This window comes from Hyperolius riggenbachi, chromosome 2, assembly GCF_040937935.1.
Source record: "Hyperolius riggenbachi isolate aHypRig1 chromosome 2, aHypRig1.pri, whole genome shotgun sequence".
NCBI classification, from domain to species: Eukaryota; Metazoa; Chordata; class Amphibia; order Anura; family Hyperoliidae; genus Hyperolius; species Hyperolius riggenbachi.
Genome location: NC_090647.1, coordinates 341112439 through 341128219, shown reverse-complemented (window position 1 = coordinate 341128219; position 15781 = coordinate 341112439). Strand labels below are relative to the sequence as shown.

At 40.0% G+C, this 15781-nt stretch overlaps 1 protein-coding gene across 6 annotated transcripts in view; it reads right to left on the bottom strand.

Annotated features, from left to right (window-relative positions):
• NAV1 (neuron navigator 1) overlaps positions 1 to 15781 on the bottom strand; it is a 220471-nt gene that overhangs the window by 44993 nt on the left and 159697 nt on the right. For 5 of the 6 annotated variants that reach the window (XR_011026325.1, XM_068269461.1, XM_068269462.1 and 2 more), the window contains 8 exons: positions 15501 to 15553; positions 15260 to 15283; positions 14889 to 14966; positions 13092 to 13175; positions 9961 to 10069; positions 6037 to 6161; positions 3949 to 4127; positions 405 to 567 (listed from right to left, as the gene is read on the bottom strand). Coding sequence is in view for 5 of the 6 variants with exons in the window: in XM_068269461.1 (XP_068125562.1) it covers positions 405 to 567; positions 3949 to 4127; positions 6037 to 6161; positions 9961 to 10069; positions 13092 to 13175; positions 14889 to 14966; positions 15260 to 15283; positions 15501 to 15553 (815 nt within the window). In the remaining variant the exon portion in view is untranslated. The remainder of the gene's footprint in view (positions 1 to 404; positions 568 to 3948; positions 4128 to 6036; positions 6162 to 9960; positions 10070 to 13091; positions 13176 to 14888; positions 14967 to 15259; positions 15284 to 15500; positions 15554 to 15781) is intronic. The other variant, XM_068269463.1, reaches the window with a different exon arrangement.

Sequence of the window (15781 nt, the reverse complement as noted above, 5' to 3'; positions counted from 1 at the left end):
TCGACGTCAGTTTTGGAATTATTATTGTATAGACACACTGTTCAGCTCCATGTCATGCAGCATGTACTATACTGTTGAAAGTGGAGGTAGGAGTGGCGCATGACTGTATTTACACTGCAGTAACTGCCTTTTAAATTCCTGCACAGAACATTAGGTATTGGAGGACAGTGGTCTGACTGGATGATTACTACAAGAGAGGTCAGAGATACAGGGGATACACATACACTCTCTAGATTTCTGAAGGAAATGAAAGTGTGCACACTGCTTTAGTGTAACAATTTATACATTTTCACACATTTTTGATATACAGTCTTGCTAAATCAATGTCAATACACAGTTATTAACAACAATATTGCCCAATATTTAGAAGCATGACCCATACATAATATATGCCTTGATCTCACCTGCATGTTGTGCATAGTTTCCCGTAGCTGCTCCAGCTGATGGGCGGAGTTAAGTGCTTCCAAACGAATATCTGTTAACTTCATCTCTTTTTCCCATAATTCTGAGCGCAACTCGGACACTTCCCTCTTTTCTGGCTCCTCCCCTTCCTGAGTCTCAAATATGCTATATAAAGCAGAATCAGTAGCTGTAAGTATCTATACCACTGACTGTATAACAAACTGTAGTCTAAAAACAGTATACAAAGAGTAAACAAAGACATATACATTTACAAGCACCCCTTTGCACTGAAATTTACATTCTAATGCACTACAATACAATGTTCCTTATTTACAAAATGCAATTTTCTATGCTGTGCGACACAATTTTCTGTTTCAAAATTTTTATCAAAGATTTTCAAGTTATAACAGACTGAGCACTTTTTGTGCGTTAAAAAGAAAATGAAAGACATGCGTACTTCACAGATAGTCTCATATTAGAGCCTGGTGATACTATATGCGACACAATTTTCACGTGATAGATCAGCGCTTATGATATGACTGCGTTTGCAATTTTCCGACAATCCTAAAAAAAATAAAAATATAGGGAATTTGCAAGAAAACCACGTTTGCCATGTAATTCTCCTGCACGCCCAATGACTTAAAAATACAGTTTGCAGTTGGGTCAAAATCAAACTGCATAAGTAGGCACGGAACAACTTGACCACATTGATAATCATGGTGTTCTCCGATCGGCTAAATGCTGGCCAATTGCATGTGATCCGATTTTCGAATAGAAATGCAGTCAGTGGAAAAGGGCCCTTATTTTGCAGGTAATAAGGTAATAAGAAGAGTCAAATAAAAGCCATCATGAAGTTAAGTGACAAAAACTATGCTCAATGAAAATACCCTTTATTTTAATATTTCATATTTTCCACTAATCAGCACTGTTATTCTGTAGGAGATTCTATCCTGTTGCACTAAAAGGGAGTTATTAATAGTAGTTTCGGGGGGTTCTTTTATTATCTTTTTTTTCTTTGTATTACCTGAAGCACAGTACATCTCTCTTTGTGGAAAATGACTGAGGTCAATGGAATTTTTCATATTAAGTTGGTTGTAAGGGGGTTGATTTTTTCTACCTTACGTTCTGTTGATCCCCTTCTCTTTACAACTTGACAATCTTGAGAGTATAACAGACCTATGTACTCTAGGGGGACATGTGACCCAATAATCTGTCCAAGTCGATGTTCTTTTTTTAACTACAGTTTTCTACTATGTAAAAAGGTAAAAAAAGTTAAAAAACGATTATTTAAAAACAAAAACAAAATTTCCCGTGCCTTGTCTTACCTTAGTTTTTTACTCTTTTTCTTTCCATTCTTTCCTTTAGGGCTCGTTCAGACTATGTGCGCTGCTGTGCGCATTTTGGCAGCGCGCATAGTGTGCGACACGCAAGAACAGTAGAAGGGTACAGACAGCCCTTCTACCGTTCCCATCATATGTGCTGCGCAGCAGTGTGATGCGCTATCGCACTGCTGCATCCATTTTCGGGAATCGCACTAGTAGCACAGATGGCGTGCGACAGTACGCGTTGCGGTTCGATCGCACAGCCATCTGCACTGAATGATGTGAACGAGGCCTTAGTATTTTTATTTTCTTGCAGGTTGTTGAAAAGACAACATTAATGTTTTTTTTTTTGCTTTCTGTGGTAGTGGAATAATGATAAAGACTAAACCACAAAAAAAAAAAAAAAAAAAAGAAGATGAGTACACCATCTAACCTATTTCTGCTGTCTCTAACCTCTTCCTTTGGCCTCGCTCAGTGATGCTCAACTGAGACTCGCTGTCATAACCACAAACTTCACCTTGTCTTCACTTGCTTCTCTTCCATATCCAACTTCTCTAACTCTCCTTCCCCATTCTAAGACCACAACCTCCTTAAAGAGAAACCGTGACCAAGAATTGAACTTCATCCCAATCAGTAGCCGATACCCCCTTTTACATGAGAAATCTATTCCTTTTCACAAACGGATCATCAGGGGGCGCTGTATGGCTGATATTGTAGTGAAACCCCTCCCACAAGAAACTCTGAGCACCATGGTACTCCTGGCAGTTTCCTGTCTGTGAACCTTGTTCCATTGTGAGAAATAGCTGTTTACAGCTGTTTCCAACTGCCAAAAAAGCAAGCAGCTGAATTTTTGTGCGCAATAACCGTTATCACACGAAACTTTTCACAGTATGCTAACAGTTAGTACTGTTTTGTGATTCAAGCCCAAAGTCTCTCTACACTTAGAGTGGGACAGATTTATCAAAGCATTACCAACTGTTTTTTCTTCTTAAACACCAACCAACAACTCTGGCACACATCAATAACACTAAATTGCTGAAAGTACAATCTTGAGTAGCTGAATGGTATTGACGAAAGAGCAAATCAAACAATGTTTTCCAACCCTGCAGCGGCACAAAAATACTCAGTGGCTAAACTACCCTAAATCTTCTTGCTTATGTCATCACAAAGTCATAGTGCCAAACAGTGTTTCAATACGGTCAATGTCCCTTTCCTTCTGATGTGATGCATTCAAACGGGAAGAGACTGGCATCTGCCCCCTCCTTGCACTGTCCTGAATGTCTCATGTAGGTGTAGTTGGGACAGGGGGAAGAGTTTGGACAGCTATCTCTCCAAGAAGATTGCAGTCATCCAAAACATACACACCTTCAGTGCACAAAACACTGCATATTGTTAACTTACACAAATTTACTATCATGTGAATTAGAAAAAATGGTATGTTGTAAAATGTGGGAATCTTTGCGATAGGTGGGCTTGAATCTCGGTTCACCTATTACACACGGCTGGAGGCTGCCATATCTGCACTGTACAGAAAGAGGAACACTGCCAGACTGCTTTTAGGACACAGAGGCCCATATGCTATTAACTTTTTCTCCTGAGTTTTCTCCCAGGGAGCAGTTTTTATCTTCTATTTTTTTTATTTATTTTATTTTTTAACTATTTTTTTTATATTAATATCAACAGGCAGGTCAAACATACCCTCATCAGGAATATACAAAACATCAAGACATGAACACAATGATATTGTGTAATTCCCCCCCCCCCCTCCCCCCATCAGCTAACTTTATCTTCTATTTTAAATAACTTTCCAGCACTTTTCAACTGAAAATGTACCACAAAGTAAGTGAAAAAGTATTATCAAAATTATTTTGAGCAGTTCCTTGCTTTCTGGTGGCTAAAATGCATTTTATTGACAAGTTTAATTTAAAATATCACCTAGCAGAAAACTCAGATGAAAAAAAAAGTTAATTGCATATGGGGCAGAGTCTCATCTGTCACAAACTAAGAGCAGATTATATATTATTACTGGAAATATTTCCTACACTATATATTTTACTAAAACATTGGAGTTATTTTTGAGCAAATGGCTCTTAAAATATTTTCAAGAGAAACATTACAATGGCGCACATTGCAGCCTATAATCTGTAGAATTGCAGAAATGACTCTCCAGGAATTTAGAAATCCATTTCTGGTTATTTTTGCAGACATTATGGCAGATACTCACACAGAGGAGGAAGGGGAGGAGTTTATGGAGGGTGACACTGGAATGGGAGGGCCCTGCTGCTGTTTTGGAGAAGTAGGAGCTGAAGAATCTGGAGTGGCCGTCTCCTCAATATCTGAATAGGAATTGCCGCACTTGGGCCCCTTCTTCATGTTGAATGCTTTATTAAAAGAGCTACGAAGCTATAAAACAAAGAAAAGTGTATGATACATGACATATTTTCTCTCTATACAGACCTGTACACAAAATCTACTAAAACAGACATCTAGTAATAGCAGGAGATACAAAAAATTAATTTGAATTCTAAATAATAATAATAGTGGTTGCATTATTGACAGTTTGCAACCTGAGTAATAGCTATACTGAATATATATATATATATATATATATATATATATATATATATATATATATATATACTTACTGTACTGTTATTATTATTTATTATGTATCGTATAGTGTATGTATCACCGTCTATCCACTATGCCATCATGCTGCCTATATATCAGCACTATACCGTCATAACTGCCACATTACTGAACACCTCAATTACTTATCTCCCTGTCACTCTCTGAGACCTCAGTGAAGGGACCTCCCCCTCCAGTGTTTCTGATCACTATTTTAATGGCACTACCAATTGAGAAGACAGTTAATTATCCAGCTCGTATCAGCCTATTGGAGGGCTCGGCCTAGGAATGCTAAAAAACTTTATTTAAATGGACCCTGAGCACTTGTGACTTACCTGGAGCTTCCTCCAGCCCACCATAGGCCGCAAGGTCCCCAGGCGTCCTCCTGGCTACTCTCCCGGTTCCAGCTGGCGGCTCCGTTATGGGACAACTTCGGTCTGAAGTCGTCAGGCCTGCTTCCCGCTTTGTCACTTTGCGACATCACGCCTGCCGGCTGCAAGTCATCACCCCGGACGGCGTGAGAGTCCTGTGCATGTGCGGTTCTCTAATATTGAACCGAACATGCGCAGGACTCTCACGCCAGCCGGCGTGATGACGCGTAGCCAGCCAGCATGATGTTGCAAAGTGACAAAGCGTACATTTTTGCTTAAAATCAATGTAAAAGCACACAGGCACTGACATGGTTAAAATCGCATACTTACAAACAGATACGATTTTAAAGCGTTTTCGTGTTAAAGTTTACATTCGAATTTGCATCCGCATGTGAATTCGTTTTCGCGTTTTCCTCAACGGAATCGCATTGCACTAGTGGAAACGGGCCCTAAAGTGTAAAAACACTTGTAATGCACTTACAATCAGAGTTTCACTTTGTGTGTAGGGAAAAGTTTTTGACAACATGTAACCAAGAATAAAGGAATATTCTAGTAAATACTGAGCTTCAACTGGCTTTACAGTTAACATATTGCTTCCTTAATCATATTAAACAAAGATCTAAACTACAGGCAATATACCTAGACCTAGTTCACACTGTAAGAGCTTTTTCAGTGCTAGTGATTTGAAAAGCTCTTGTTAATGCAATGCTATGGGTGATTTTTATCACATGGCTCAAGTGAGAACAAACTCATAGCATTACATTAGCAAAGCTTTTAAAATCACAAGCTCTTAGAAAAACCTCTTGCAGTTTGAACCAGCCCTTACTGCTTACTAAATATGCTTTTTATATTTATATCCACACCTAGAACTGAGATACTGTATTTGTTAATGAGTGATCTTTCAATTCTGTCCTTTCTGAAAAAGACCATGCAGGCTGCCACTTTTTAATCATGAATTAATTTCTAGTGGTTGATAACTTGGGTCATATAACTCTTCTCAGAGGTACACAGACAGGACATGCCTCAACAAACAGCTTTTGCTGCTAACTCTGTTTCACAGAATCTGCACCCAAAGACTTGGCCTTTTTTATACTTCAATTGCAGTTTTCTAAGGAATGCCAAGAGACTCCTCCAGTATAAGCCGTATCGAGGGCACACAGAGAAATATCTGAAGGCAAAATATTCTATGAGAGCACTAAGATGTGTAATGTTTATGACCTACTGACTCTTATATACTTCTCTACATGATCATCCACCATGAGGACACCTGTATCTGAATATTGTACTGTTTATAGGACTATGGTGCAGCTTACCCAACTCTTCTTCTTCTTCTTCAGTTTACTGTCATTGTCCTTGACACTCCCGGCACTGCAGTAACTAGAAATGCTATTTAAGCTGGAGATGCTATCAGATGAATTCTGGCGCCTGATTCGCAATTCTAGAAAAAAATATATATATAAGCGAGAGATGGTCATTGAGAATGTCTGTAAAGACACCTAATGGGTTTCAAAACCTTTCATTTACAATTCATTGATTTCTCCAACAGGGGCGTTGCTAGGTTCATAACCGATCCGGGCACTTTTGGACACTCAAGCTGAAAAATGGGTGTGGCCATGCACCAGAACGTGGGTGTGGTCATGGGTGGAAACATATATTTACATGAACTTAACAGTGGTCTAAGAAGGTTTGCCCAGCAAAATGTTGGATGAAGCCCCCATCTCCATTAATACAAAAGCATTCCCCCAAAGAGGCACCACAGCTCCTAGCATACCCCCATTGAAGCACCACAACTCCCAACATGCCCACCATTGAGGCACCACATCTCCCAGCATGCCCCATCTGCTCTCCAAGTCTGGAGACATCCTCTGTAGCTGGTGATTCACCCTCTAGCATCTGAGAATGAGACGCCATAAGGTCTAGTGTCTGATTCATTCGCATACACTAGGGGGAGAGGCCCAGAAGAGAAAATGTCAGCAGAATTTGAAGACCAAGGGGTCAGAGATGAGTACTGCTGCCTGGTGCCTGACTCTGCCTGGGGGACATCCGGGGCACCTCAAAATAGATCCAGAGCACATGCCACTGATCTTTGGGCTAGCAACGCCCCTGTTCTCCAATAAACCGTATCACATTACCTGTTCCCTGCTATGTATTGGCCTACATATTAAATACACAACGTGAAGACCTGACTGTGGCTGCACACTGCATGTATACAGTCTATTAGTGCCCATGTACAAAGGGGGTCTGCTAAGAAAACTAATTTAAACTTACCTGGCTGTTGTTGTTTTCTGAATATTTAAAAGACACTATCCACTCTGACCCTCTGAGTATTGTTATTAAATAATTGGGTCAACTTTTCTACTTGCTTTGTGATGTTCACTGTTTTATAGTAATCCTTTTCTATGAATGATGGGCTTTATTCATATTCTAATTCAGCAGATTAGACATTGAGCTGATTGCTTAATTATCACTTTCAAGGACATTTCTGTATTATTGAATAGCATAAGTAATAGATTTGTTGGGAAGACTGCAAGGAAATTTTCTGAATGGGTTCATGGCTCATATCCCAGAATTGTATAAAATGAAAACAATCTCATCACGTATCTAATAATAACCCCTTTCCATGTACCCCCGCTCCAGCAAAGTGGGGACACTAGCACAGACTCACAGCATAGCCATGGATACAGTGTAAAGAAGCTAAAGGAGAACTGTAGTGAGAAGTATATGGAGGCTGCCATATTTATTTCCTTTTAAGCAATACCAGTTGCCTGACTAACCTGCAGATCCTCTGCCTCTAATAGTTTTAGCCATAAACCCTGAACAAGCATGCAGCAGATCAGATTTTTCTGACTTTTTTGTCAGATCTGACAAGATTAGATGCATGCTTGTTTCTGGTGTGATTCACACTACTGCAGCCAAATAGCTCAGCAGGGCTGCCAGGCACCTGGTATTGCTTAAAAGGAAAACAATATGGCAGCCTCCATATACCTCTCACTACAGTTCTCCTTTAAATAAATATTAATACATGCTAGGTGCAACCTCCTTGATATATGAGCCATGTCCGGGGCCAGTTTTCTGGACAGGCCAAAAGGTCCTGGCTTTGGGCAGTTGCTTCTCAAAGGGGGTGGCTGGACATAGTACAAGGGTTGCTGCATATAGCAAGCAGCACATGGAAAAAAGTAACTGCTGCCCAAGGAAGCTGTACATGAATGTTACACATGGAAGTAAATGGAATGGGAGGGGATTTGCTACACATGGTAGAGGAAGCCTCCAGAAAGTTGGTCTAGGGGCGGAAAAAGTATAAATCCGGCCAACCCATGTCACTGGTTCTCAAGTACTTAATGGTAAATATAGTCCTGGGAGCTGGGTAGCTAAAGTTTGCAAACCACACCTGGGTCATATCAGAGTAAACAAAGGCTCAGTCACTGTTCACTGTACTAAGAACTCTTTTTTTTATAGATGTAGATTGTCCTGGGTTTACCTAAAATATAAGCTTACAGTAGTTAATTGCTCAACTGCTAATTCTGAAACCTCTAAGCAACCATTCCAATAATGCAGATGATGGCTGCAAACTCTTAACATGTTACTGTAGACAATGCTGTATATATAGTATCCAGGCCAGATCTGCAGGATCATTCCTGCTCTCTAAGGACTTCCAGCATTGGAAAACTTTAGTAAATCAGATTAGAGTCTAGGATTATCTTTGTAGAAAGCATTATTTTGATACACTGCTACTATGTTTTGTCAGAAAGACAAATAGTTCTGTCATTATTTCATACAATTAAACTGGCTCTAGCAATAAATATCTCAACAGTTCTGCTAAAAAATGAGATGACTGCCAAGTAATCTATTGGAAGTGAGATTGTTTTCCTAAATTGGGCAATATTTTATGAGCACTTTACAGAAAGGATTGTTCCTTTTATGTCCGCAGGGGGAATATTCTGACAGTCATAGCACAAATCCCACAGATTCTCCAGCGTACTTGTTTTTAGGTGTAAAAAGAGATGAAAGGCTGGCATTGCTTGCAACAATTTATTAATGCCATGCACATGAGATCTATGTATGTAAAGAAACTGAGTAAATCGGTGGCCAGAACTCATATTTGACTTTTTAAGTACGTGTCACTAGCTAACTGGGTGGCAGTGATCTGGTGATTCTTCTAACAACACAAATAAATATATTGTGAGATATTCACATGTAAGGTGCCACTTGCTGCAACAGCCATAGATTGCAAGCCTATTTGGCAGGGCCCTCCTACCTGTGTGCTTTTCTCCGCCACCATATGGACTCAGTGACTTGTCTGCTCTATTTATCCCTACATTGCAATTTGCGCACTGTTTATTGCTACTTCACTATTTTGTATACCATTGTTTAACACTGTAATGCTTCTCTGTATCATTGTTTAATCTTGTAATGTCTCCCCTCCCTATCTATTGTACAGTGCTGTGTTATATGTTAGCGCTTTATAAGCAAAATGTATTATTAATAATAATAATAAACAACAGCCATGGCTTGCAGCATGTCAGCAAAGGAGATTGGCTACGTAGTAGGGTAATTAGCACAAAACTAAAAAAAACATATTATGATGTAAAGAAGTACTTAAAGCGGAACTGTAGATCAAAAATAAACACATTGTTTCACTTACCTGGGGCTTCCCCAAGCCCCAGCACCCGTCCTGTCCCGCGCCGCTTCTTGACGAGCCTCTGTTCTCCCGCCGCCAGCTACTTTCAGTTTCGCCGCCGGGCCACTGCACCTGCGTGGCTCTGGCCACACGTATGCTTTCTTCGCGTTCCCCACTATTGCAGAGGGGGACGCGAAGAAAGGATACGCTTGGCAGGGCTGCGCTGGCCTCGACTTACAAGTCGAGGTACGGGATAGGTCGGCGGCAGGAGAACGGAGGCTCGGGCAGGAGCGGCGCGGGACAGGACAGCTGCTGGGGGCTTGGGGAAGCCCCAGGTAAGTGAAACAATGTGTTTATTTTTGATCTACAGTTGGACCTGAACTCTTAAAGTGGACCTGAACTCTTGCACAGGACAAAGAAATGTTTTTATTTAAATGTTATTTTGCTGTTGCTTATCTTTTAGAGCAAAGAGGAAGTTTTAAGTTCAGGTCCACTTCAAGCCAGTCATGCTACATTAATTATACTGCTAGACTGCTATTACCTGAGAAATATTTAAAACAAAATACATGTGTGTTGGTTTGCTACAATTAGCTGAAAACAGTATAAGAAGACAGTATACCCCGTGGTGCAGGATCAGGGTTCAGTGCTCCATGGATGACAGCTTGAGCTTCCGAGTTCTTGGATTTTAGTGATTCTATTGTTTCTTTCAGTTCTACGAGCTCAGAATCCTACGATTCAAAGAAGATAAGTTGCTTTCCAATAACACATCATTGTTATCAACTCTTTAATGTCACCTTGAGAACAGTTCATATATCTTATTTTTTGGACGATAAGACGCTCTGGACCATAGACCAAGCTAGGTTTACTGGACAAAACCAGAAAAAAATACTAATCCTGATGCGTCAATGGTTCAGCCAATGCAGTGATTGGCCCCAATGACAGAGCCGTGGTCCCGCCTTCTAGACCATTGGCTCCAATAAAGGAGCTGAGCAGTGTTTGCGATTGACAACACCTCCAACCTGATTGGTCAGAGGGCGTGTGAAGGTGGCTCTTACACTAACTTCTTCCTTACATGCTGCTACTCTGGAATGGAGGGTGAGTGTTCCACTGGCACAGTGGGCAGCAGGGATCAGCGTGTCTGGAAGCAGGCTGAAGTGTATATGTGGGGTCCTGGTGCTGGTCCAAATTGTTCTATTCAGACCATAAGACGCACAAAATTTTCCTCCCATTTTGAGGGAGAGAAAGTGCGTCTGATGGTCCAAAAAATATGGGTAATAAGTCATCAGAACACAGAAATGTGCCAAATTACTTCATCTTCTTATTTTAAAGGAAAACTCCAGAATGCGTTAAGTAGATGTAGCCCATAGATATGTGTATTGCTGTAACTATTTTGCCTGTCTTTTTCTCTTGCTTAAAATGTGGCCAAGTAATCTGTCTCTCTGCTTCTCTCTCAGACTCATTCAAATAGATAAAGAAACCGGTTTGCTGAGGGAGTTTGTGGGACGTTAAAACTTTTGCAGTTCTTTTGAAGGACAATAATTTTGAAAATGTATAAAAAACATTTCACTTTTGAATACCAAGCAAAAACCAAAACACAACCAGACTAGAAATATTCAAAATGATTTTTACCAATTACCTCAATGCTTGTCAAATATCAAGAGGATGGCTAAAATTGATCAACTTGACAGAGCATAACAGTTCATAGAGAACCTAAGGTGAGACACATATGCAGGCTGCTACATTTACTTCCTCTTTAACAATACCAGTTGCCTGGCAGTTTTGTTGATCTATTTGGCTGCAGTAGTTTCTGAATCACACACCTGAAACAAGCATGCGGCTAATCCACACAGATTTCAGTCAGAGCAACTGATCTACATGCTTGTTCAGGATCTATGGCTAAAAGGATAAGAGGCAGAGAATCAGCAGAACACTCAGGCAATTTGCATTGTTTAAAAGGAAATAAATATGTCAGCCTCCAAATTCCTCTCACCTCAGATGTGCTTTAAAAAATGCATTAAAATGCCTAAAATGTCTATGCAGTTCAGCATTTTGGACTTTAGGGGGTGCTATAGGTATTTGTATTTATATATGTATCAATGATTTTGAGATTTTATCATTCTATTTATAAAGTGCTTACATATTAGGCAGCGCTAGACAATACATACATACAATAGTAAAAAGGATAGCGGACGTAACGTAGCATAGTCTTGATGAATTTATCCGTATCGTATCATGACATAATGATGCTATTACTGAGGTTAGGGCTTACCATCCCCAGTAGTGCTTATTCTGTCCTGCTACACCTTTAGCTGGAAGGTACCATGAAGATGCAATTATCACATTGTAGCTGATGGAATTAAATGCTTAGAGAGGGACCATACATGGCAGCCCTGGACCAGTTTGATGCTTTGTAATTTGGGCTACCCCACTAAAAAAACAACTTGTTAATGCCCAAACTTCAAAATTCCGTTAATGCCATCTCCTGCAATGTGAAGGGAAATGTGGGCACATGTACACTAATTCTGTTACTCATATGTATTTCATGAATAATATATATATATACTGTATATCCAGCATTGCAATATGTGCCTTTTTTGGGGGGGGGGGGGGGTGGGGGGGGGTAGTGCTCCTCCTGTACATCTTCATGCCTGATATTAAGGTAGAACACTGCTGTGTGGTCCATATTGGTGGCTTCCCCGGTGCACTTTGGCCCTGGCATCAGGATATTCCAGCCTAGGGTTCCTAATGGTCCCATTCATTTGCAATACATCGCAATGAACCCTAGTGGGAAAGTTGAATTTTTTACTGAGACATATTAAATTTGGTGCTGAGGATTCATACGGATACTGAATGGAACAGACGAAAACAATATCTGGAAATCTGTCGAATAGGATGCTGGATTTTAACAGATAGTTTTAAAAGCAGGTGTATGTGTTTTATTTCATTAAGCTATTCTTTCAGGGTGTCTGTTCTTTTAATAACTTTTACCTAATCACTTGCTTTTGGCTAGTTAGCTGTTCACTATCCTGTTAAGGAAATAACCAGATAGCATTAAAGGATAATAATAATAATAATAATGTATAACATTTGTATAACATGTCTCCTGTTGGACTCAAAGCTCCGTCACTATGGTTGGGCTCAACATGTTACTCTGCAGTGTTAGGGAGTCTTACCCGAGGATTCCTTACGGAACAGGTCCTGGTCCTAGCTAGGATGCATACCCTGTTCTTCTAGGTTGAAGGCAGTGCCTTTGAAGATTACATCTGGTATCAAAAAGAAGCCTGCCATGACATGCTGCATGATTGGTGGTGGTGGGGCTGTGGTCCTCGGCATTAAATACCTACCTGAATGAGCGTAATCAGAGTTTCCACCCCCACCCTCGGGAACGCAGTTTCGGCCATTTGTGACTGCATTGTCACAGCCTGATACAAGCAATTTCATCCTAGGCTCTGTCTTTTTTTTCTCTAGGTACACTTTAACCAGTATACTATCCAGGTACCATAGACTCCCCCCCCCCCCCCCCTCATTCCACTGTGCTAACCATTCTCTTGAGGGACAAGAATTGGGGCTGTCCCCATTAACACTGGGATAAAAAGTGCTTTGTGAGTTATGGTGCTCATTAACAATACCATTCCCCAGACAATTGCTCGTCCGATCCGATAATCGGAAATGATAGTTCAAGCCCTCTAGCGGAAGCAAAACTGCTAACCAATTTTTGGTTAGTGGTTTTGCTGGACTGTTATGACTCACCTTCTCGTGTGCAGTATCAGCAAGCAGACGGAGTCTGGAAGTCATGTTTACCAGAGACTGTTCAAAAGCTGCCACTAAGTTAGCCTGCCAAAGACAAATATACAAAGGAAAATCAATCACAAATCTGAAAAGCAATAAGATGATTCCATTCCCGCTCATGGCATGATTATTACTATGGTAAGACATTACTTTTTTAGTAAGTTACAATAAGTCTTAAAGGGATCTTGCACTGAAAGGTGCATGGGTGTGGCCAACTTCATTCCTTTATGAACAATGCAAGTTTCCGGGCTGTCATGCTGAAATTTAGGCTTTAGTTGTTTTGAATCACACACCTGCAACAAGCATGCAGCCAGCAGAGACAGACCAGAGTCAATGCATTTGATCTGCTTGCTCAATCTGGGCCAATTATCAGGAAATGAAACTGGCAGCCTCTATATTTCTCTCAGCTCAGGTTTCTTTTATTTAAGTAGGGCTAGCACGAGCAATTGTCGGTAAAAGTGGAGTTCAACTTGATGACATGACAGACACTTGCAAGGAAAACTGGGAGAACTATGGGTGTTACCACTGCTGACTCCTGTGTGTAAATGCTATTTGCCTGGCTGTTGTACTGACCACCATCTGCTTCTTACACTCTCTGAATCGGTGACCAATAACTATGATATTCTGAAGCCACCCTAACCCCACTGGCTGCATGCTAGTTGCAGTTGTGATGCTCAGATACAACCAAAGCCAAAAGATTAGCATTAATATCTACTGGTATACCTAACGTTTCATGAGGCTAGTTGCCAATATTTTGTCAAAGGAAGCTTCTGTACACATTTCTTTTATGTATGTGGTAACTATTTATGTGCTGAAGATATATTCATCTATCTGTGTATTTCACCATGTTTATATTTTGCATGAAGTTCTTACAGTAATTGCTCCTTAATAGACACTTTTTTTTAATAGACATCTGATGACCATGATATTATGAAAGTCTGTTTGAGGCCAACAGTTTGATGGTGTTTTACTGTATATGTTTTTTGACAATAAAACTAGTTTGATTAAAAAAAAAAATATTAGCATAACAAACAGCTAAAGATGGCAGCCTCTATTTTGCTCTTAACTTGGGTTACCTTCAAAGGCAGAGAAAGCCATGACATGTAAATGGCAATTTTAGAAAGCAGTCATTAAAGTTGACCCAAATTAAAAATACAAGATTTCAGGAATAAAATCTATTTTCAAAATTATAATAATAAATAGCAGCCATTTGTCAGCTGCATGATGACAAATATAAAATATTTTACATTTATTGGAGGAACCCCTCCCTTCCTTTCACATTGCCGGACAGAATCCGGCAAAATGCTGGAGTAGGTGGTGTCCGGCAAAGGAGGAATTGCTAATGGCTGCCACCAGTATAACATTAGTTATGCAAAGAGAAGGGTGAAAAGCATGCACTGAAATGCTCATAGGCTTGAAAGAGTGTTTATTTATCTTTGTATGTGTCAGAATGGTGCAACTAAATATTTTGAATTAAAAAAAATGTTTGGTTTGGGTCCGCTTTAATGGAAGCTTTCATAATCACTCAGTATGGGATAGCATTCCTTGTTTATTTATTGTTCCCACTGGGGCACAATGGCATGTGAGGGCGTAGGAATCTCAATTGGGCAAGAGAAGGCAGCGAGTTATATACATACAAAATGCTTACAAATATTTTTTTTCTTGCATCAGATGTTTGGCTTGTAAGGAAATGCAGAATAACTGAATGAAATGTTTCAGACTATGAACTCTGGGTAAAAGCCCACACACAGCACTTACATTGGCAGACAGCTGTGAGGTCAGAGTGGCAACCTTTTCCTGCGAATTTTCCAGCTCTCTCCGAAGTTTGCGGATTTGCTACATTGTGCGGTACAAAAAAAGGAACACATTTTTACTTTACACGTTGAAAACAAATCGTAAATAGTTACATAGCATAGTTGATTAGGTTATTTTTTAGTTAATTACATATAAATATATATTAGTACACATAGTCAATCAGTATACAATATGTTACTATATTGTTAGTGTATGTAAAATAAGTCGATGTATCATTAGTATATTTGATATAAAATTGAAATGCAACTTTGGCAAATTTGAAACCAAGAGATGGAAAGAGGTGTTGACAACAAAAGAAAGAAGATTGAATGTACCTCAGATTGCATCCTTTCCTCAGCCTGATAGCCAAGCGTAGCATGCCACAGAAAGATAAAGAGAGAGGTTACAGCATGAGCAAACCCCCTTCCAGCTGCTTATTAATATGTATCACTACGCTCTTATTTGCATTCAAAGCACAAGCATAATCCTTCATGCACTGCTAATGAATATAATGATTTCTAAACACAGCATGGGCAGCTGCAGCTGCAGTTCAACTTTCATACACTTGGTTCTTACAGAGGAGTATGTTGATGAAGCACTGGATGCCAGAGACAGGACAGAACCGTGAACTGAAAAATAAACACAACAGAAGATCAGTGAAAACCACAAAACCCTAGAAAAAAACATAATGCCATTGCGCACACGGTACATTTATAAATCTACAATACGGATGTCATGGGTACTTTCAGGAATGCATTAGGCTCTATAAGAGTTGCATGCTTTCTATTCAGCTAAAACTAACGATTGTGGTGGTGTCAGTAACCCACGTTGTGGTCGGAATGTACAAGTATACACTG